Source organism: Nomascus leucogenys, chromosome 13 (genome assembly GCF_006542625.1).
Source record: "Nomascus leucogenys isolate Asia chromosome 13, Asia_NLE_v1, whole genome shotgun sequence".
NCBI lineage: Eukaryota > Metazoa > Chordata > Mammalia > Primates > Hylobatidae > Nomascus > Nomascus leucogenys.
In genome coordinates, this window is record NC_044393.1 from 26,973,268 (window position 1) to 26,995,127 (window position 21,860).

The 21,860-nt window shown below is 40.3% G+C and overlaps 1 protein-coding gene and 1 pseudogene across 2 annotated transcripts in view; one reads left to right on the forward strand and one right to left on the reverse strand.

Moving 5' to 3' along the window:
* Window positions 1-21,860, forward strand: part of RBL1 (RB transcriptional corepressor like 1) — a 93,377-nt gene that overhangs the window by 25,554 nt on the left and 45,963 nt on the right. The window contains exons 3-12 of one of the 2 annotated variants that reach the window (XM_030826408.1): window positions 952-1,152; window positions 2,360-2,424; window positions 2,534-2,662; window positions 2,773-2,933; window positions 4,185-4,234; window positions 6,238-6,562; window positions 7,239-7,405; window positions 12,297-12,409; window positions 12,906-13,009; window positions 21,381-21,518. In XM_030826408.1, the coding sequence (XP_030682268.1) occupies window positions 12,316-12,409; window positions 12,906-13,009; window positions 21,381-21,518 (336 nt within the window). In that variant the 5' untranslated portion in view covers window positions 952-1,152; window positions 2,360-2,424; window positions 2,534-2,662; ... (3 more) ...; window positions 7,239-7,405; window positions 12,297-12,315. The remainder of the gene's footprint in view (window positions 1-951; window positions 1,153-2,359; window positions 2,425-2,533; window positions 2,663-2,772; window positions 2,934-4,184; window positions 4,235-6,237; window positions 6,563-7,238; window positions 7,406-12,296; window positions 12,410-12,905; window positions 13,010-21,380; window positions 21,519-21,860) is intronic. The other variant, XM_003253543.4, reaches the window with a different exon arrangement.
* On the reverse strand, window positions 18,850-19,333 carry LOC100599498 (annotated as a pseudogene).

Below are 21,860 nucleotides of genomic sequence, written 5' to 3' on the forward strand. Positions count from 1 at the left end.
AAAAAAAAAAAAATTACAAGTATTATTCTGTATATATCGTTAGACCTTTAAGTAAGTGAGCTTGACATGACAAGTTTTCTAAGACCACATTAACATAGGGACATAAAAAAATGTACCCAGAATTGGGCTGGGCACGGTGGCTTGCTTGAACACAGGAGGTGGAAGTTGCAATGAACCAAGGTGGTGCCCTGCACTCCAGCCTGGGCGGCAGAGCTATTAAGTTTTTTTCTGAGTATGTGCTACCTTCTTTACTTTTGGTGGTGGAACCACACGTTGGAACTCAAACTCTTGAATTTTACTCCTAACCTGTAACAATCTGGTGCTTTGTAATCAAATTCCCATTTGGAAAATGGAATTGTCTTTCCATTTGGGAGACTTCTGTTTGTCCTCAAACTAATTTTATAACCTATCAATCTGTTAACTAACATTAACTTTGTAAATTTTATGCAAAATATTGTCTAGGTAATGTAGAGAATAAAGGAAGTAGATAGGTGCTGTCGCTCCCTGCATAGAAGTAATGCTGTATGTGATGACCACTAATAACCTGTATTCCCCTGGTGATCCTGGGAACGAAAGTGATTTCATAGTGAGGATTTTTTTTTTTTAATTAAATTTAGGCTTGAGGGATGGTGTTTGTTCTTCGTTCACGTAAGACAGTGTCTTGCTTTGTCACCTGGGCTGGAGTGCATGATTGAGGCTCACTGCAGTCTCGACAACCTGGGCTGAAGCAATTCTCCCACCTCAGCCTCCCAAGTACCTGGGGCTGCAGGCACATGCCACCACCACTCCCAGCCAATTTTTTAAATTTTTGTAGAGATAGGGTCTTACTATGTTGCCTGGGAGGTCTGGCTTTTTAATAAAGAATCCTAATCGTGAATAGAATATTTCCTTTCAATCCATTATATAAATGAATTTTAAAGGTGCCTTTTTTCTTCTCCTTTTTTTTTTTAGTTTAATACAGTTTTTTAGTAAAATGAAGAAATGGATGGACATGTCAAATCTACCACAAGAATTTCGTGAACGTATAGAAAGGCTAGAGAGAAATTTTGAGGTGTCTACTGTAATATTCAAAAAATATGAGCCAATTTTTTTAGATATATTTCAAAATCCATACGAAGAACCACCAAAGTTACCACGAAGCCGGAAGCAGAGGTGAGCCCTTAATCCTTATATAATTGACATAAAGATTATGATACAAACTAAGAGAATGTACTTTTTTGAAAGTTTGTTTTTTATGAAAAGTATTCCTGCAAAGAACTTAATTATTTTCTTTTTAAATCCACGTACAATTATCCATATTTGGAAATTCAGGATAATAGTTTTACTTTTTTTTTTTTTTTTTTGAGATGGAGTCTCATTCTGTTGCCTAGGCTGGAGTGCAGTGTCATGATCTCGGCTCACTGCAACCTCTGTCTCCCAGGTTCAAGCAATTCTCCTACCTCAGCCTCCTGAGTAGCTGGGATCACAGGTGTGCACCACCCTGTTTGGCTAATTTTTTGTATTTTTAGTAGAGACGGGGTTTCACCATGTTGGCCAAGGTGGTCTCGAACTCCTAACCTCAGGTGATCTACCCACCTCGGTCTCCCAAAGTGCTGGGATTACAGGCGTGAGCCACCGCACGCAGCCCTATGTTCTGATTATTATTATTATTTTTTATTATTATACTTTAGGTTTTAGGGTACATGTGCACAATGTGCAGGTTTGTTACATATGTATCCATGTGCCGTGTTGGTTTGCTGCACCCATTAACTCGTCACTTAGCATTAAGTATATCTCCTAATGCTGTCCCTCCCCCCTCCCCCCAACCCACAACAGTCCCCGGAGTGTGATGTTCCCCTTCCTGTGTCCATGAGTTCTCATTGTTCAATTCCCACCTATGAGTGAGAACATGCGGTGTTTGGTTTTTTGTCCTTGCGATAGTTTACTGAGAATGATATTTTCCAGTTTCATCCATGTCCCTACAAAGGACATGAACTCATCATTTTTTATGGCTGCATAGTATTCCATGGTGTATATGTGCCACATTTTCTTAATCCAGTCTATCGTTGTTGGACATTTGGGTTGGTTCCAAGTCTTTGCTATTGTGAATAGTGCCGCAAAAAACATACGTGTGCATGTGTTTTTATAGCAGCATGATTTATAGTCCTTTGGGTATATACCCAGTAATGGGATGGCTGGGTCAAATGGTATGCAGATTGGAAAGGCTTACTTAAGTCCATTTCATAAATAATAGATTACTTTTCTTCATGAATGGAATTTCATGTGTAATTTGATCTATTTGATATTTATATTTACTATTTCAGTTTACATGATATTTAGCGAGCTAGTCAGACAAAAAGTAATTTTTTTCCCTTTTTAGGAGGATTCCTTGCAGTGTTAAGGATCTGTTTAATTTCTGTTGGACACTTTTTGTTTATACTAAGGGTAAGATGACACTTTCAGTGGTCTTACATTTCTACTGTGGGAACTTGGTGCTATTTGACATGAGAGGTTTCTGGTTTTTGTGTCTTTTTTTTTTTTTTCCCTTATAAAGGTAATTTTCGGATGATTGGGGATGACTTAGTAAACTCTTATCATTTACTTCTATGCTGCTTGGACCTGATTTTTGCCAATGCGATTATGTGCCCAAATAGACAAGACTTGCTAAATCCATCATTTAAAGGTAAGACCTTTTATTTATTTTTGAAAACTGATTATCAGTTTTTGGAAAAAGATTTTTAAAAGTTGACTATTTTTTTTTTTCCCTCTGCTCTTCCTACACTGTCAAACTAGGTTTACCATCTGATTTTCATACTGCTGACTTTAGGGCTTCTGAAGAGCTGCCCTGCATCATTGCTGTACTGTGTGAATTGCATGATGGACTTCTAGTAGAAGCAAAAGGAATAAAGGAGCACTACTTTAAGCCATATATTTCAAAACTCTTTGACAGGAAGGTACTGTACTTAAAATTAGATGACTGAGATGTTTACAGATCAGCAGTAATGTGAAAAGAAAAAAATGTTTTAAGCAAGTTCTCAGTATTATAGAACTTAGGGTCAGGATTCCCAGGCTTTAGCCTCTACTGTGATTCGGAATTTCCTTATGATCTTGTGTGATGTGAGAAATAGAGCTGTTGAAAAATGTGACCCATTATATGTACTGTTGGGTAAACGTACTGTCAGAGGCAACTGTAGGAAGTACTGATAAAGAATTGTAAAGAACAGAACATCAGAGTAGGGCTGACAAAGAATTAGGAAAAACAGGAGGTCAGAATAAGCTGGCTAATTTACTGCTACAATTTGAATAACTGCTGACTGTTGACTAAAAGTAGGATGATGTATAACAACCACAGTTTTAATTCCATGTAAATCGAGCAGAAAATCCATGATAGTTTTGTAGCCACTTGTAGGCTATCTGTGTGCATTCTGGACACTCTCTCCTTAGTAATTAACTTAGCTATTTCTGCATTTATGAACTGGCTTGTTCCTTTGGGTTTCAATTTCTTATTTCTCCAACGTCGAGTCATTAAATGTAGTTAAGCCTCAAGATTTCTCTTTGGTAAAAGGAGGGGTTTGGATTATGGATCCCACTTTTCAAATATGAGATTTTTTTTTTAAGCATAAATTGTTCCCTTACTGGTTTCTTCTTCTTTTATACAAACTTTTGACTTTTGTATTCAGTCTTGTGTTCCTCAGATATCTATATTATGGCCCATTGTCTGTATGCTAAACATCTCTAGCAAAGTAAACTTTTTTTAAAGGATCCCAGGGACTGGGCGCGGTGGCTCATGCCTGTAATCCCAACACTTTGGGAGGCCAAGGCAGGTGGATTGCTTGAGCCCAAGAGTTCCAGACGAGCCTGGGCAACATGGCAAAACCTTGTCTCTACAAACAATACAAAAATTAGTTGGGCATGGTGGTGCACACCTGTAGTCCCAGCTACTTGGCAGGCTGAGGCTGCAGTGAGCCATGATTGTACCACTGCACTGCAGCCCTGGTGACAGAACAAAACCTTATCTCAAAAAAAAAAAGTTAAAAAAAATGTTATTTGCATGCTAAATAGTTTATCCTAGTCTGAAAGAAATATTTAATAATTCTGTTTTGTGTGTGTGTTATAACAATATGGAAATTTAGATAAATTTCATGTGTATATGTGTATTAATATGCTTAATTATATGGTGTCCCAAAATAATTTTTTCTTCACAGATATTAAAAGGAGAATGCCTCCTGGACCTTTCAAGTTTTACTGATAATAGGTAAATTTCTAGTACTAATGGTGCCTGGCTTATCACAAGCTGTCGTATTTGCTGATTTGTTGAAATTTGTTAAGCATAACAGTATATCAAAGTAACACCTCCAAATTCAAGTTCTCTCTGCTTTAGTGGCATTGAATGGGTATTATCACTAAGACTTGTTGGCTTTAAATACATTTATTTTAAGAAATCAAGGCCAGGCACAGTGTCCCACACCTGTAAACCCAGCACTTTGGAAGACCGAGGCAGGCAGATTGCTTGAGCTCAGAAGGTTGGAGACCAGCCTGGGCAACATGGTGAAACCCTGTCTCTACAAAAAATACAAAAATCAGCTGGATGTAGTGGTGTGAGCCTGTAGTCCCAGCTACTTGGGAGGCTGAGGTGAGAGGATCGTTTGAATCTGGGAGGTTGTGGTTGCAGTGAGCCGTGATAGCACCACTGCACTTCAGTCTGAGTGACAGAGTGAGACCCTATTTCCAAAAAAGAATTAAAGAAAGAGGCTGGGCATGGTGGCTCACACCTGTAATCCCAATACTTTGGGAGGCCGAGGCGGGCCAATCACTTGAGGTCAGGAGTTTGAGATCAGCCTGGCCAACATGGTGAAACCCCATCTCTACTAAAAATACAAAAATTATCTGGGTGTGGTGGTGCACACCTGTAATCCCAGCTGCTTGGGAGACTGAGGCAGGAGAATCACTTGAACCCAGGAGGCGGAGGCTGCAGTGAGCCCAGATCACACCATTGCACTCCAGCCCAGGCGACAGAGCGAGATTCCATCTCAATTAAAAAAAAAAAAAAAAATCATTGACACTTACGTGTTTATTTTTATTTTTTTAGAGATGGGATCTCACTGTGTTGCCCAGGCTGGTCTCGAATTCCTGGCCTCAAGCAGTCCTCTCACCATAGCCTCCCAAAGTGCTAGGATTACAGGCGTGACCCACCACACCCAGCCAATTGGCATTTAAAAGAGCTACTCAGCCAGGCTCACAGTGACTCACACCTATAATCCTAGCACTTTGGGAGGCCAAGGCGGGCCAACATGGTGAAACCCCGTCTCTACTGAAAGTACAAAAACTATCCAGGCATGGTGGCACAAGCTTGTAGTCCCAGCTATTCAGGTGGCTAAGGCAGGAGAATTCCTTAAACCTGGGAGGTAGAGGCTGCAGTGAGCCAAGATTGTGCCACTGCATTCCAGCCTGGGTGACAGAGTGAGACTCTGTCTTAAAAACAAACAAGAAACAGCTACTCTCTTGAGAAACTCATAAATGGACCCAATGACTCTGTATTTGATTTTATATTCTTTCATTAATCACATGTTGGCAGTGCCCATATTTTTTTTTTTTGAGACGGAGTCTCGCTCTGTCGCCCAGGCTGGAGTGTAGTGGCGCGATCTCAGCTCACTGCAAGCTCTGCCTCCCGGGTTCACGCCATTCTCCTGCCTCAGCCTCCTGAGTAGCTGGGACTACAGGCGCCCACCACCACGCCCAGCTAATTTTTTGTATTTTTAGTAGAGATGGGGTTTCACCGTGTTAGCCAGGATATTCTTGATCTCCTGACCTCGTGATCTGCCCACCTCGGCCTTCCAAAGTGCTGGAATTACAGGCGTGAGCCACCACACCCAGCCTTTTTTTTTGAAACAGTCTTGCTCTGTTGCCAGGCTGAAGTGCAGTGGTGTAATCTTGGCTCACTGCAACCTCCACCTGCCATATTTCAAAGCCACTATTGCTTCCTTAGTGATCAGAAACCATTTTCATAATTAGATTCAACTAGTTTTCAGATTAAGTATATGTAGTGTCTCACTTTTCAGAGTAATTTATTGGTTGTGTATATGAATGTGAAGAATGTCCATAATCAGGTAGGACCCTCTGATATTGTTAGATGGGCAGAGTTAATAAAAATTAGAAAGTTGTCAAGTTTTCTAAGCTGTAAACACTAAATCTATCTTCAAGTCAAAATAAATCCATTGTGTAACTTAGTATTACAGCTTATAATAATTCTCCTTGCAGCAAAGCAGTGAATAAGGAGTATGAAGAGTATGTTCTAACTGTTGGTGATTTTGATGAGAGGATCTTTTTGGGAGCAGACGCAGAAGAGGAAATTGGAACACCTCGAAAGTTCACTCGTGACACCCCATTAGGGAAACTGACAGCACAGGCTAATGTGGAGTATAACCTTCAACAACACTTTGAAAAAGTAATATAACCTAGCGGGGCCTCAATCTTGAATGATCTTTTTCTCTCTGTGTGTGATTCTACTAACAGCAGAAGCATCTTTCAAGTTAAATCTTGAGCTTCTTCTACTAATTCATATTTCTCATGAAAGCCTTAAAAGGTAATTTTTAAAACTGGCATTTAGTATTTTTACCTCATTTCTTACTATTCATATTTTATATCCATTTTCCCAGCATGACTGGGTTTATTAGTAGAGTGTATGTCTTTTGACATGAAGAGGAAGTTTTGCTTTCTTACCGTTCTTTCTTTGCTTCAACTTAGCCTCTGTTACGTTGCTTTAAATTTTAGTTTGCTTTCCTACCCATGACACAAACTATGTGTTTTTCTGTAACTTCAGCCATAAAACTCTGGACTTGATTGTTAATGGCCAAGGCTTAACTCTGTATTTATGTGTAAAATGGGTTGGGGGAAGAGATCTAATGGAAAATTCACTTGTCTAGAACATAGTAAAACCTAAGTTTTAGTCCAAGCTTTACCATTAACTTTGTCAACTGAAATAAGTTTTTAAATTTCTCTGTTCCTATTTCCTCATATATAAAATTAAAGTATGTATACATTATCTTTCAAATCAGTGGTGTGAAGATTAAATGAAATTATACATAGAAAGTGCTTTAAAAAAGTGTTATTCAAATATAAGGATGTTATTAGCATAGTATTGCTAAAAATTTCATGGATATTATAAATATGAATAGAGAAGATGGTATATGCACTGAATTAAACACATAATAAGGAAGATGGTAACTTTTAAAAACTCATGGATTTTTCTTTTCTGACAGAAAAGGTCATTTGCACCTTCTACCCCACTGACTGGACGGAGATATTTACGAGAAAAAGAAGCAGTCATTACTCCTGTTGCATCAGCCACCCAAAGTGTGAGCCGGTTACAGAGTATTGTGGCTGGTCTGAAAAATGCACCAAGTGACCAACTTACAAATATTTTTGAGTAGGTACAATACTGTTATTTTTCCAAATGTCTTTTTAAAATTAGATTTCTTATTCCATTCTATTTTTAGTATATTCAGAATTCTCAAGGTAGTGGATGTTCATTGGCAAGTTTTGCTATACCATTTCAATCACAAAATATATTGACCTAAAACCATATTGAAGTACCTATTAAAAATTATGTATAACAGTCAGGCACAGTGGCACACACCTGTAGTCCCAGCTACTTGGGAAGCTAGTTTGGCCAACATAGTGAGACTAATTCCAGCTTGGCCAAGATTGGGAGACCCTATCTCTCCCTTTTTTTTTTTTTTTTTTTTTTTTTTTTTTTGAGACAGGGTCTCACTATGTCTCCCAGGCTGGAGTGCAGTGCCGCAATCACAGCTCAATGCAGCCTCCACCTCCTGGGCTCAAGCAACTCTCCCACCTCAGTCCCCCAAGTAGCTGGAACTACAAGTGCAAGCCACCATACCTAATTTTTTATATTTTTTGTAGAGACAGGGTTTTGCCATGTTGCTCAGGCTGGTCTTGAACTTCTGAGCTCAAGTGATCCAACTGCCGCAGCCTCCCAAACTGCTGGGATTACAGGCATGAGCGACCATGCCAGGCCAACCTTGTCTCTGAAAAAAAATTATATATAATGTTATTTCATGGGAGTATAGACTTTTAGAGATAAGTGTACCTTAAAGATTATTTAGCACTGATATTTCACTCTTGTAACCCCTGAGTTATGCATGTTTTGATTTTACATAGACTTTATTTTTAATTTATTTTTATTTTTGTTTGTTTCTAAAGATCACCTGTATAAGGACATACATTGACTTTAAATGGGACCATTCTAAATGTCCATTAGATAGGGGATTAATTGCATATTGGTGGTACAGCCATAAAAATGGATTTATTTATTTATTTATTTATTTATTTATTTTGAGACACAGTTTCGCTCTTGTTGCCCAGGCTGGAGTGCAATGGCATGATCTCGGCTCACCGCAACCTCTACCTGCCAGGTTCAAGTGTTTCTCCTGCCTCAGCCTCCCGAGTAGCTGGGATTACAGGCGTGCGCCACCACGTCTGGCTAATTTTGTGTTTTTAGTAGAGACAGGGTTTCTCCATGTTGGTTAGGCTGGTCTCAAACTCCCGACCTCAGATGATCTGCCTGCCTCGGCCTTCCAAAGTGCTGGGATTACAGGCGTGAGCCACCGCGCCCAGTCCGTAAAATGGAATTTTATACAGTTTTTTTTTTCTTTTTTAAGGAATCATGATTCCTGGTAAAGGTGGTAGAATGAAGCCAGATCAGAGAACCTTCTTTCCTAATACCTAATAAAATAAGAGAATAGTAAAAACCAGCAAAATATTTATCAGTGGCAACCAAATGAGGAGAGAGATATGATTTCATGACATAAATTTCCAAAGTAGAGATCAAAAAGAAAATTGATGATTCTGGTATTCCCATCCCTAAGCAGTGTTCGGGAAAGAGGGTATAGTGATAGATCTTGAGAATTCTCATCAACACTTCAGATTTGGAGAGAAACAAATGGGGGAGTAGGCAGACAGCTAAAAAGTCATACAAACCTTCCCAATTGAAAGTCTGTATGTACCACCAGCAGGATCCCAGCAGAACAACTGCCAAGGGCTGCCATTTTCCAACATTCCATGATGATATGGGGAGAGATCCTCATATACCTAGACATCCCTGACTAGGAATAGTGAACCCTGGAAGAGGAATATTTAACTAAATCTCAGAAGACAAAGCGAAGCCCTGGTCCTCCAAGAAAAGCTGAACATAGCTGAGCTCTCCCTCATTCCTCAAACCTTCAGGATACAAGAAAGTAGACAGAACAATCTCCAGCCTCAGAAATAGCTCAGAAGAAAAGCATACTGCCAGTAAGGTAGGAAGACTGTCACGGATCTACCTTCCATATCATTTGAGTAAATAGATCTGGACTGAACTACTGTTCAAACATGAATAAGTTGAAAAGCAGTGACAAAGCAAATATACAAATATGTCAGTAAGGAAAAAGAAGGAAGTATAGAATGCAAAAGAAAAAAAATCTAGACACAAATAAATGGAAACGCTGGGTATTGTGGCCCATGCCTGTAATTGCAGCACTTTGGGAGGCTGAGGCGAGAGGATCAGTTGAGCCCAGGAGTTTAAGACCAGCCTGAGCAACATGATGAGACCCTGTCTCTACAGAAAAAAATTTAAAAATTAGTCATGGTGATATGCATTCCAGCTACTTGGGAGGCTGAGATGGGAGAATCGCTTGAGCTCAGCCATGATCACACCATTGTACTCTAGCCTGGGCAACAGAGCGAGACCCTATCTTAAAAAAAAAAAAAAAAAGGAAAGACATCTGTGTTTGTGGACTGGAAGACTTAATATTGTTAAGATATCCATATTAGAGGCCAGGTGCAATGGCACGTATCTGTTATCCCAGGACTTTGAGAGGCCAGGGTGGGTGTATTGCTTGAGCTCAGGAGTTTGAGACTAGCCCGGGCAACATAGCGACACCTCATCTCTACAAAAAAATAAAAAAAAAAAACAAAACAAATGAAACCTGGTCATTGTTTCTTTCTTTCTTTCCCTTCTTTTCTTTTCTTTTTTTTCTTTTTTTTTTTTGAGATGGAGTCTTGCTGTGTCACCAGGCTAGAGTGCAATGACGTGATCTCGGCTCACTGCAACCTCCACCTCCCAGGTTCAAGCAGTTCTCCTGCCTCAGCCTCCAAGTAGCTGGGACTACAGGCGCCTGCCACCATGCCCAGCTAATTTTTGTATTTTTAGTAGAGATGGGGTTTCACCACGTTGGCCAGGATGGTCTCGATCTGACCTCATGAGCCGCTTGCTTCACCCTCCCAAAGTGCTGGGATTACAGGCATGAGCCAAGGGCTGCCATTTTTCCAACTTTCCATGATGATTTGGGGAGAGATCCTCATATAACTAGACATCCCCGACTAGGAATAGTGAACCCTGGAATAGGCTTTTTTTTTTTTTTTTTTTTTTTTTTTTTTTTTTTTTTTTTTTTTGAGACCGAGTTTCGTCCTTGTTGCCCAGGCTGGAGTACAATGGCCCGATCTGCAACCTCCGCCTCCCAGGTTCAATCGATTCTCCTGCCTCAGCCTCCTGAGTAGCTGGGATGACAGGCATGCACCACCACGCCCGGCTAATTTTTTGTATTTAGTAGAGACGGGGTTTTACCATATTGGTCAGGCTGGTCTCGAACTCCTGACCTCAGGTAATCCACCCACCTTGGCCTCCCAAAGTGCTGGGATTACAACAGGTGTTAGCCACCAGGCCTGGCCAACTTTTGTATTTTTAGTAGAGACAGGTTTCACCATGTCGGCCAGGCCGGTCTCCAACTCCTGGCCTCAAGTGATCCACCCACCTTGGCCTCCTGAAGTGCTGGGAATATAGGTGTGAGCCACCACGCCTGGCGTCAAACCTAAAAGCTTTAACATAGCAAAGAAAACAGTCAACAGAGTAAAAAAACAACCTATAGAATGGGAAAAGTAATTGTAAACCATATATTAGATAAGGGGTTCATACTCAGAATATGTAAAGAACTCCTGAAGCTCAAGAACAACAAATAACTCAATTTAAAAATGTATAAAGGATTGAGCAGATATTTCTCCAAAGAATATATGCAACTGGCCAAAAGCGTATGAAAAAATATTTGATATCACTAATCAGGGAGTTGCAAATCAAAATCAATGAGATAATACCTCACATATCAGCATAGCCACTTCCCACTCATTACCCCAAAAAAACCCAAAATAGCAGGTGTTGGTAAGGATGTGGAGAAATTGGGACCCTTACACACTGTTGGTAGAATTGTAAAGTGGTGCAGCCACTATGGAAAACAGTACGGAGTTTCCTCAAAAAATTAAAAATAGAACTACCATATGACTCAGCAATACCACTTCTGGGTATACATCCAAAAGAATTAAAAACAGCATCTCAAAGGGATATTTGCACATCATGTTAACTGCAGCATTATTCCCAATAGCCAAGATGTGGAAACACCTTAAGTGTCCATTGATAGAGAAAGAAAATGCTGTGGGTGTATGTGTGTGTGTGTGTGTGTGTGTGTGTGTAGAGATAGATAGATAGATAGATACATAGATAGATACATAGATAGATACATAGATAGATACATAGATAGGTAGGAGATGGAATATTATTCAGCCTTAGAAGGAAATCCTGCCATTTGTTACAACATGGATGAACCTTTAGTACGTTATGTTAAGTGAAGTTAGTCAATCACAAAAAGACAAAATACTGCATGATTCCACTCATATAAGGTACATAGTATAGTCAAACTTACAGCAGCAAAGTTTTATTACATGTGTATACAATCTGTATTTTTATTATGTAATTTTACATGTTAAAATATTTTATCATATAAAGCTTTGTTTACATATGTAGATTTCCAACTGAGAATACAATTTTGGCTGCTAAAAACCAATTCTTGAAAGAAGGCATGTTGGCCGGGCATGGTGGCTCATGCCTGTAATCCCAGCATTTTGGGAGGCTGAGGTGAGTGGATCACAAGGTTAGGAGATCTAGACCAGCCTGGGCAACATGGTGAAACCCTATCTCTACTAAAACTACAAAAATTAGCCAGGTGTGGTGGTGCGCACCTATAATCCCAGCTACTTGGGAGGTTGAGACGGAGAATCGCTTGAACCCTGGAGGAAGAGGTTGCGGTGAGCTGAGATCGCACCACTGCACTCCAGCCTGGGTGACAGAGCGAGACTCCATCTCAAAAAAAAAAAAAAAAAAAAAAAGGAAGAAGAAGGCCATGTTAGTATTCTGGTGTGGAGTCTTTTTCGTTTGTTTGTTTTTGTTTTTGTTTGGTTTGGTTTGGTAATTAGGTTCCTCTTGTATTTTGTAGATCTTGTGTGCGTAATCCTATGGAAAACATTATGAAAATACTAAAAGGAATAGGAGAGACTTTCTGTCAGCACTATACTCAATCAACAGATGAACAGCCAGGATCTCACATAGGTAAGAAAAGAAAACTAAAGTTGGCATAGCATTGAAAATAAGTAATCCCCCCAAAATTAGAAATTCACGGTTTTTCCTCTCCTATTATTCTTATTTCTTTTTTTTTTTTTTTTTCCGAGACTGAGTTACCCAGGCTGGAGTGCAATGGCACTATCTCGACTCACTGCAACCTCCTCCTCCCAGGTTCAAATGAGTCTCCTGCCTCAGCCTCCCAAGTAGCTGCTATTACAGGGACCCACCACCACACTGGCTAATTTTGTATTTTTAGTAGAGACGGAGTTTCACCGTGTTGGTCAGGCTGGTCTCAGACTCTGGACCTCAGGTGATCTGCTTGCCTAGGCCTCCCAAAATGCTAGGATTACAGGCGTGAGCCACTGTTCCCAGCCTGCCCTGCTATTCTTAATGTATCAGATTTAAGTTTATATATAATTTTTGCTTTTCAGTCCTTAACAACTAAAATTCATTAAGACATGTTTTCTCTGTGTTTCCCCGATAGACTTTGCTGTAAACAGACTAAAGCTGGCAGAAATTTTGTATTATAAAATACTAGAGACTGTAATGGTTCAGGAAACACGAAGACTTCATGGAATGGACATGTCAGTAAGTAAATCCACTCTCTGAGCTACTGGCAAGGTCCAAAAGTCATAGCCTGGAAGCAGTGTTTTGAGAGGCTCTGTAAGGCATTGTGGGGGTCACCAATCTATGACACACTTGGCCAGGATGACATTTAGTTGACTTTAGCACATGCAAGGCTAGTCAATTTAGGCAGAAATGTGAAATAACATAAAGTTCATCTTTGGTACACATCAGTGTTTTTTGTTTTTTTTGTTTTGTTTTGTCCTTCATTCCCAGCTAGTGATCCCTCCACCTGTTAAAGCAACTCTTAATTAAGACATTTGTCCATACCTTCCAAGGATTTTGGATTATAAAATGGTATGGGTTTTCTTGTTTTGTTTTGTTTCTTTAACTATTTGACCAAGTCAGACCACTCTCTCCAATAAGCTGTGTAAAAGAATTTTTCTACAAATTCAAACCTATCATATGATCTTTGTTTCCTCCTCCTTCATTATTTCCCTCTGCAGTCACTCTTGGAGTCTTCTAACTTTCTATCCCAATAGGAACAGGTTGATGTCTTAAGGATGCTGCGTAACTATTGTAATAGAATTTCTCTTTGTGTTTACCTGGAAATTTTTTTCATGTCTTTTCTGTGTTGGTTTCTCTTTTTCCTGGATTCTGTGTCTTTCTTTTTCATAGTTTACACTAATATCTTGATGGTGCATACACTCCCATGGCTTCCTGAGAAAGACGTAAATTTTTTTTTTTTTTTAGACTGAGTCCTGCTCTGTTGCCCAGGCTGGAGTGCAGTGGCACGATCTCGGCTCACTGCAACCTCCATCTCCTGGGTTCAAGTGATTCTTATGCCTCAGCCTCCTGAGTAGCTGGGGTTACAGGCGCCCACCACCACACCTGGCTAATTTTTGTATTTTTAGTAAAGACAGGGTTTCACCATGTTAGCCAGGCTGGTCTCGAACTCCTGACCTCAAGTGATCTGCCCACCTCAGCCTCCCAAAGTGCTAAAATTACAGCGATGAGCCACCTCACCTAGCTGAAAGAAGTAAATTTTTAAACTTTTTATTTATTTTAAATTTTTTAATTTTATTTATTTATTTTTTTAGATGTAGTCTCTCTCTGTCGCCCAGGCTGGAGTGCAGTGGCGCGATCTTGGCTCACTGCAACCTCTGCCTCCCAAGTTCAAGCAATTCTCTGCCTCAGCCTCCCGACTAGCTGGGATTACAGGCGCCCGCCACCACACTCAGCTAATTTTTTCGTATTTTTAGTAGAGACGAGGTTTCACTGTCTTGGCCAGGCTGATCTTGAACTCCTGACCTCGTGATCCACCTGCCTTAGCCTCCAAAAGTGCTGGGATTACAGGTGTGAGCCACTGCGCCTGGCCAACTTTTTATTTTGAAATAATTATAGATTGACAGAAAGTTGCAAAAGTAGTGCAGAGAAGTCCCACACATCCTTTATCCAGTTTCCCTAATGGTTACAATTTTATATACTGCAGTATCAGAACTGGGGAATTGACATTAAAACAGTGTGTGTGTGTGTGTGTGTGTGTGTGTGTGTGTGTGTGTGTGTGTGTGTATAAAATTGTGTCATATGCATAGATTATGTAACCATAACCAAAATAAAAATACTGAACTGTTAAAGATCTCCTTCCTGCTACCTCTTTATAGTTAGTTACACTTACTCCTCACAGCCATTACTGTTTTCCACTTCTACATACTCTGTATGAATTTAGTTCTTTTCAATTTGTTTTAGTTATTTTGTAGCCCAGGATATGGTTTATCATGGTGAATGTCCTGTGGCCACTTGAAAAGAATGTATACAGTAAATCCTCACATTTAACCTTGTCAGTAGGTTCTTGGAAACAGTGACTTTATGCAAAAACAACATACAATGAAACCAATTTTACTATAGGCTAACTGATATAAACAAGAGTTTAAGTTCCTTTGGCATATGTCTAGTCACAAAAACGTCACCAAACTTCTAAATAAAGACAAAACACTTATAATGTTAAACATTGAAATAAAAGAAAGTAATAAAAATAAGGAAGATTATTACTTATCCAGTTATTCCTGTTCAGGGTCATGAGTGGCTAGAGCCTGCCTCAGCAGCTCAAGATGAAAGGCGGGACCCAACCCTAGTCAGGACACCATTTCATCACAGGACACACACACCCCCACACTTACACTGTCACAATTTAGATATGCCAGTTAAGCTCATGTACATATCTTTGGAATGTAAGAAGAAACCAGAGTACCCAGAGAGAACTCACGCAGACATAGGAGAATGTGTAAATTTCATACAGTGGCCCCAGCTGTGAATCCATTATTTTTCATTGTTATAACAAAATGATGTTGAGCGAAATGATGTTATTCAAGGATCTGCTGTATTCTGCTATTGTTGGATGGAGTGTTCTGTAAATGTCAATTTTATCTTGTTGGTTGATGTTATTTTATATTCTTGCTGATTTCTAGTCTAGTTGTTTTATCAGTTGTTGACACAGGATGTTGAAGTGTCCATGTATGATTGTAGATTTGTCTATTTCTTTCAAGTCTGTCAGCTTCTCCCATGTATTTTGAAGCTCTCCTGTTTGATGCTTACACATTTAGGATTGCTGTCTGCCTTCTTGATGAATTGATCTGTAATCATTATAAAATGTTCCTCCCTAGCCAGGCACAGTGGCTCATGCCTGTAATCCCAGCACTTTGGTAGACTGAGGCAGGTGGATCACCTGAGGTCAGGAGTTCAAGACCAGCCTGGCCAACATGGCAAAACAGTAGATAGATTTTCTCTACTGAAAATATAAAAGGCTGGGCATGGTAGCTCACATCTCTAATCCCAGCACTTTAGGAGACCGAGGCAAGTGGATCACCTGAGGTCAGGAGTTCGAGACCAGCCAGACCAACATGGCAAAATCCCATCTCAACTAAAAATACAAAAATTAGCCAGGCCTGGTGGCACGTGCCCGTAGTCCCAGCTACTCAGGAGTCTGAGACAGGAGACTCGCTTGAACCCAGGAGGCGGCAGTTGCAGTGAGCCAAGATCGCACCACTGCACTCCACCCTGTGCTACAGAGTGAGACTCCATCTCAAAAAAATAAATAAATGAAAATACAAAAATTAGCTGGGCATGGTGGCAGGTGCCTGCAATCCCAACTACTCAGGACGCTGAAGCAGGAGAATCGCTTGAGCCCGGGAGGAAGAGGTTGCAGTGAGCTGAGATCACACCACTGCACTCCCACCTGGAAGACAGAGCGAGACTGCATCTCAAAGTAAATAAATAAATAAGGCTGGGCACAGCGGCTCATGCCTGTAATCCCAGCACTTTGGGAGGCCAAGCCGGGCAGATCACAAGGTCAGGAGTTCGAGACCAGCCTGGCCAACATAGTGAAACCCCGTCTCTACTAAAAATACAAAAATTGGCCAGGCATAGTGGCATGCACCTGTAATCCCAGCTACTCGGAGGCTGAGACAGGAGAATCGCTTGAACCTGGGAGGCGGAGGTTGTTGTGAGCCAAGATTGCACCACTGCACTCCAGCCTGGGCAACAGAGCGAGACTCCATCTTAAAAAAAAACCTAAAAATAAAATAAATAAACAGAATGTTCCTATCTGTCCCTGGTAATTTTCTTTGCATCTACCTAATGTTTATGTATAACCACTCCTGCCTTCTTTTCATTAATGTTTGCATGGCATATCTTTTTCCATCCTTTTTCAAGTGACCTTTGAAGTGAATTTCTTATAGTCAGTATGTAGTTGGGTCATTTTTTTTTTCTAATCTGTGCTAATCTCTGTCATTTAATTAGTAAATTTAGGTGACTTAAAATTAGTAATTTTTATGTTAGCGCTTAAGTCTGCCGTTTTATTTTTGTTTTCTGTTTGTTCTCACTCTTTTTTTAAATTTTGTTTTCTTCTTCTTCCCTTCCTGTGAGTTACTTGAACATTTTTTAGAGCCTTGTAAAGATTTTTTTTTTGTGTAGATGTTTTGTATAGCCATTTAACCAATTTAAGTAAAGTATACAAACCTTACCTCACTTAAGGTCCCTTTTTAAAGATTTTGCATAAGTAACTTTATTTTAGACTCATAATTGATTGATAGTTGTCTATGTACAGAATTCAAGATTGGTGGGAGAGGCCGGGTGCCATGGCTCACCCCTGTAATCCCAACACTTTGGGAGGCCAAGACAGGTGGATCATCTAAGGTCAGGAGTTCTAGACCAGCCTGACCAACATGGTGAAACCCTGTCTTTACTAAAAAATTATCCAGGCATGGTGGCACTTGCCTATAATCCCAGCTACTTGGGAGAGGCTGAGGCAGGATTGTGTTAACCCAGGAGGCAGAGGTTGCACTGAGCCGAGATCACGCCATTGCACTCCAGCCTGGGCAACAAGAGCGAAACTCCATCTCAGAAAAAAAAAAGAAAAAAAGATCGGTGGGAGGCTGAGGCAAGAGGATTGCTTGAGCCCAAGAGTTTGAGGTTGTAGTATACTATGTATTGTATGTACACTGTGTAGTATGATTGCACTGTGAATAGCTACTGTCCTCCAACCTAGGCAACATAGCAAGACCCCATCCCTAAAAACAAAAAATTAACTTAAAAAAAAGAAAAGAATTCTAGATTGACAATCATTTTCCTGTATGAGTTTGAAGGTACTGTTGCATTATTTTCTATTATAGATTTCACTGTTACTAATGAGAAGTCCAGTGACATTCTCATTCCCACTTAGTAGTATGTGACCTGTTTTTTTTTTTTCTGAAGTCTTTGAGTATCTTTTATCACTGATGTTCTTAAATTTATAAAAATGTATCTTATTGTGTTTTTTTCATTCATGTATTTGTCATTCCCACAGAGTTGCCCGTTTAGTCTAGAAATTCATGCCCTCCAGTTCTTGGTCATTTTATTTTGTTATTTCTTAGATGATATATTGCCCACTGATTTATCTTTCAGGAACTTTTATTTTTCAGATAATGGACCTTCTGAATTGACCTTCTTAATTTCTTCTCTTATTTTCCATTTCTTTATCTCATTTATTGTACTTTTTTTTTTTTTTTTTTTTTTTTTTGAGATGGAGTCTTGCTCTGTTGCCCAGGCTGGAGTGCGGTGGTGCAATCTCGGCTCACTGCAAGCTCTGCCTCCCAGGTTCACACCATTCTTCTGCCTCAGCCTCCCGAGTAGCTGGGACTACAGGCGCCCGCCACCATGCCCGGCTAATTTTTTTGTATTTTTAGTAGAGATGGGGTTTCACCGTGTTAGCCAGGATGGTCTCCATCTCCTGACCTCGTGATCTGTCCGTCTCAGCCTCCCAAAGTGCTGGGATTACAGGCGTGAGCCACTGCGCCTGGCCTTATTCTACTTTTAAAGATATTTACTCAACTTTTCATCTAGTCCCAATGAACTTTTAATTTCAACTATATTTTCATTTCTCTTTCATGTTCTCTAAAGTTACAAATTTAGATTTATTCGAAATTTTCTTGACTGCTTCGTCTCTGTTTCTCCTGAATTTTTCTCCATTTCTCTCTCTCTTTTTTTTTTTTTTTTTTTTGGAAACGAAGTTTCACTGTTGTTGCCCAGGCTGGAGTGCAATGGCGCGATCTTGGCTCACCGCAATCTCTGCCTCCCGGGTTCCAGCGATTCTCCTGCCTCAGCCTCCTGAGTAGCTGGGATTACAGGGATGTGCCACCACACCTGGCTAATTTTGTATTTTTAGTAGAGACAGGGTTTCTCCATGTTAGTCAGGCTGGTCTCCAACTCCTGACCTCAGGTGATCCACCCACCTCAGCCTCTCAAAGTGCTGGGATTACAGATGTGAGCCACCATGGCTGGTCTTTTTTCTCTCTCTTTAAAAAATATTTTTAATTTTTTTAAATGTTAGTTTATGTCTTTTATTAACTCATACACAGTTACTTATCTTCTGGTTTGTTGAAGCAGTAAGTCAGACATTTGCCACAATAATGTCTGTCAAAGTGGCTTGCCATAAACACTGCAGCACCACATTCATCAGAAGGGCACTCTCGAGGAAAGCAACTAATTTTGCCGTTCCCATCTACCTTATAATATTTCAGGATAGCCAGCTTAACCTTCTTTCTCTTGTGCTTACTCTTCTTGGGAGTGGTGTAAGACTTCTTCCTTTTCTTAGCACCACCACGAAGTCTCAACACAAGATGAAGAGTAGACTGCTTTTGAATGTTGTAGTCAGACATCTTCCAGTTGCTTGCCAGCAAAGATTGGTCTTTGCTGATCAGGAGGAATTCCTTCCTTATCCTGGATCTTGGTCTTTACATTTTCTGTCGTATCCGAGGGTTCAACCTCGAGGGTGATGGTTTTCCCTGTAAGAGTTTTCACAAAAATCTGCATTTGCAGATGGCGGATCTTGAAATTTTTTTTTTTTTGGGGGTGGCGGGGTACAGAGTCTCGCTCTGTCACCCTGGCTGGAGTGCAGTAGCATGATCTCGGCCCACTGCACCCCCATCTCCCAGGTTCAAACGATTCTCCTGCCTCAGCCTCTTGAGTAGCTGGGACTTTAGGCATATGCCACCATGCCCAGCTAATTTTTGTATTTTTTGGTAGAGATGGGGTTTCACCATGTTGGCCAAGCTGGTCTCAAACTCCTGACCTCAGGTAATCTACCCGCCTTGGCCTCCCAAAGTGGTGGGATTACAGGCGTGAGCCACCACACCTGGCTTTTTTTTTTTTTTTTTTTTAATATGATGGTGTCTCGCTATGTTGCTCAGGCTAGTGTCAAAACTCCTGGGTTCAAGTGATCCTCCTGCCCCAGCTTCCCAAGTACCTGGGACTACAGGTGCATGCTGCTGCACCTCACTTTTCTGTTTGTTTTGACCTATGTTTTTCAGGTAAGAGGTTTTCCTCAAATGTCAGATAATTCTTAGTGGTCCACTTAAATTTGAATGAGACACTAAAAACATGTGTTCAAAGCTCTGTGAATGAGGCAGTAAAAGTTTGTTTCAAAGCTCTTTTATTTCAAGAGTGGAAGTAAAAAATCCATTGACCTCAGGTGATCACATAGTATTAGAGACTCTCATCTGCTGGTACCCGTAAGACTTTTCTGGAATACCTCAGTTTCTCCAGAGACATATCTGTAAATCTCTTGCCTGGCTGTTGGTGTTGTGGATCAGAAGAAGGAAGGGAAATTTGGTCTTATGGTTCAGTCTGCAGAGTTTCACCTAAAACCCTAGTCTTTTCTGTGCCTAATGTTCTCTACCTCTGAGTCTCCAGTTCAATTTCTCTAGAGAATAATCCTGTAGATTCCTGTGGAGACAGAATAGAGGTCTGTCATCTGATCCCACAGAGTGGGGATTGTGTGGGGACCTGAGGATCCTAAGACTTTCAGATCACCCACCCAATGCTTCACCCCCACTTTCCGTTCTGCCTGTGTCCTCAGTTGCTATGTATTTTAGATCAGATTCATCTGTTTTAAGTGTCTCACTGCAGGTCCTTATGCTTAACCATCGTCCCTTCTGCTGAGTAATTTGTCATCCTTCATATATTGTGGTTTACAGTTACAAATGACTGCTAGTTTTACTGATGATGGAGTTTCTGTTTTTTATCCTCTCTTGATTTGGGGTGATATTTTTTTTTTGTTTTAGTTTTTTGTTTTTTCTGAGACTGAGTATCGCTCTGTCGCCCAGTATGGAGTGCAGTGGTGTGATCTCGGCTCACTGCAACCTCTGCCTCCCAGGTTTAAGTGATTCCACTGCCTCAGCCTCCAGAGTAACTGGGATCACAGGCACGCACCACCACACCCAGCTAATTTTTGTATTTTTGGTAGAGACGGGGTTTCACCGTCATGGCCAAGCTGGTCTTAAACTCCGGACCTCAAGCAATCCACCTGCCTTGGCCTCCCAAAGTGCTGAGATTACAGGGGTGAGCCACCACGCTCAGCCAATCTGGGGTGATATTTGAAAGAAAGAAGGCAACAAACACCATTTTTAAAACTGAAAACTTATATTAAACTTAATGGTAAAGTAGGACTTTTACTTTCTCAATGAAATATTTCTTTTTCTGAACATTTTTGTCTAAACTGTGACATATTACCTTTCATTTCGGTGTTTTGATAAACCTTATGTTGACAAAACAATTAACTGTCATTAAGAAAAAGAACCAATTCTAATGTTTTTCTGTTGATGGGAATACTGACTTATTATTTGTTCAGATTTCAAAGCAGATTGTTATGTACACGTTATTTAAATTTATTCCCTACCCACTGAGCAAGATTAGGTATTACAGGAAAACTACCAATTTGAGAACTCAAATTTTTATTTCCAGTAATCTAGTGTAATATAATTTGCACATTATTTTTTCTTGTTTCTATAGTTTTCTTTATAGAATGGCAAAGACTGAAATTGCTGAAAAATATTAAACTGTGGTCTCTCTCTTCCCCCAGGTTCTTTTAGAGCAAGATATATTTCATCGTTCCTTGATGGCTTGTTGTTTGGAAATCGTGCTCTTTGCCTATAGCTCACCTCGTACTTTTCCTTGGGTTATTGAAGTTCTCAACTTGCAACCATTTTACTTTTATAAGGTGAGATGAAAACAAAGTTCTGTTATGAGATGAAAACAGTGTTTCTCACAGAAACATTGTATTTATCTTAGTGCTGAAGAAAAATACCGTTGTGATATCTGGAAAGTGTTTCCAGATGTGTTCTGAAAATATATATTCCTGGCTGGGCATGGTGGCTCACGCCTGTAATCCCAGCACTTTGAAAGGCCAAGGTGGGAGGATCATCTGAGGTCAGGAGTTTGAGACCAGCCTGGCCAACATGGTGAAACTCCGTCTCTACTAAAAATACCAAAAAAAAATTAGCCAGGCATGGTGGTAAGCACCTGTAATCTTAGCTGCTGGAGAGGCTGAGGCAGGAGAATT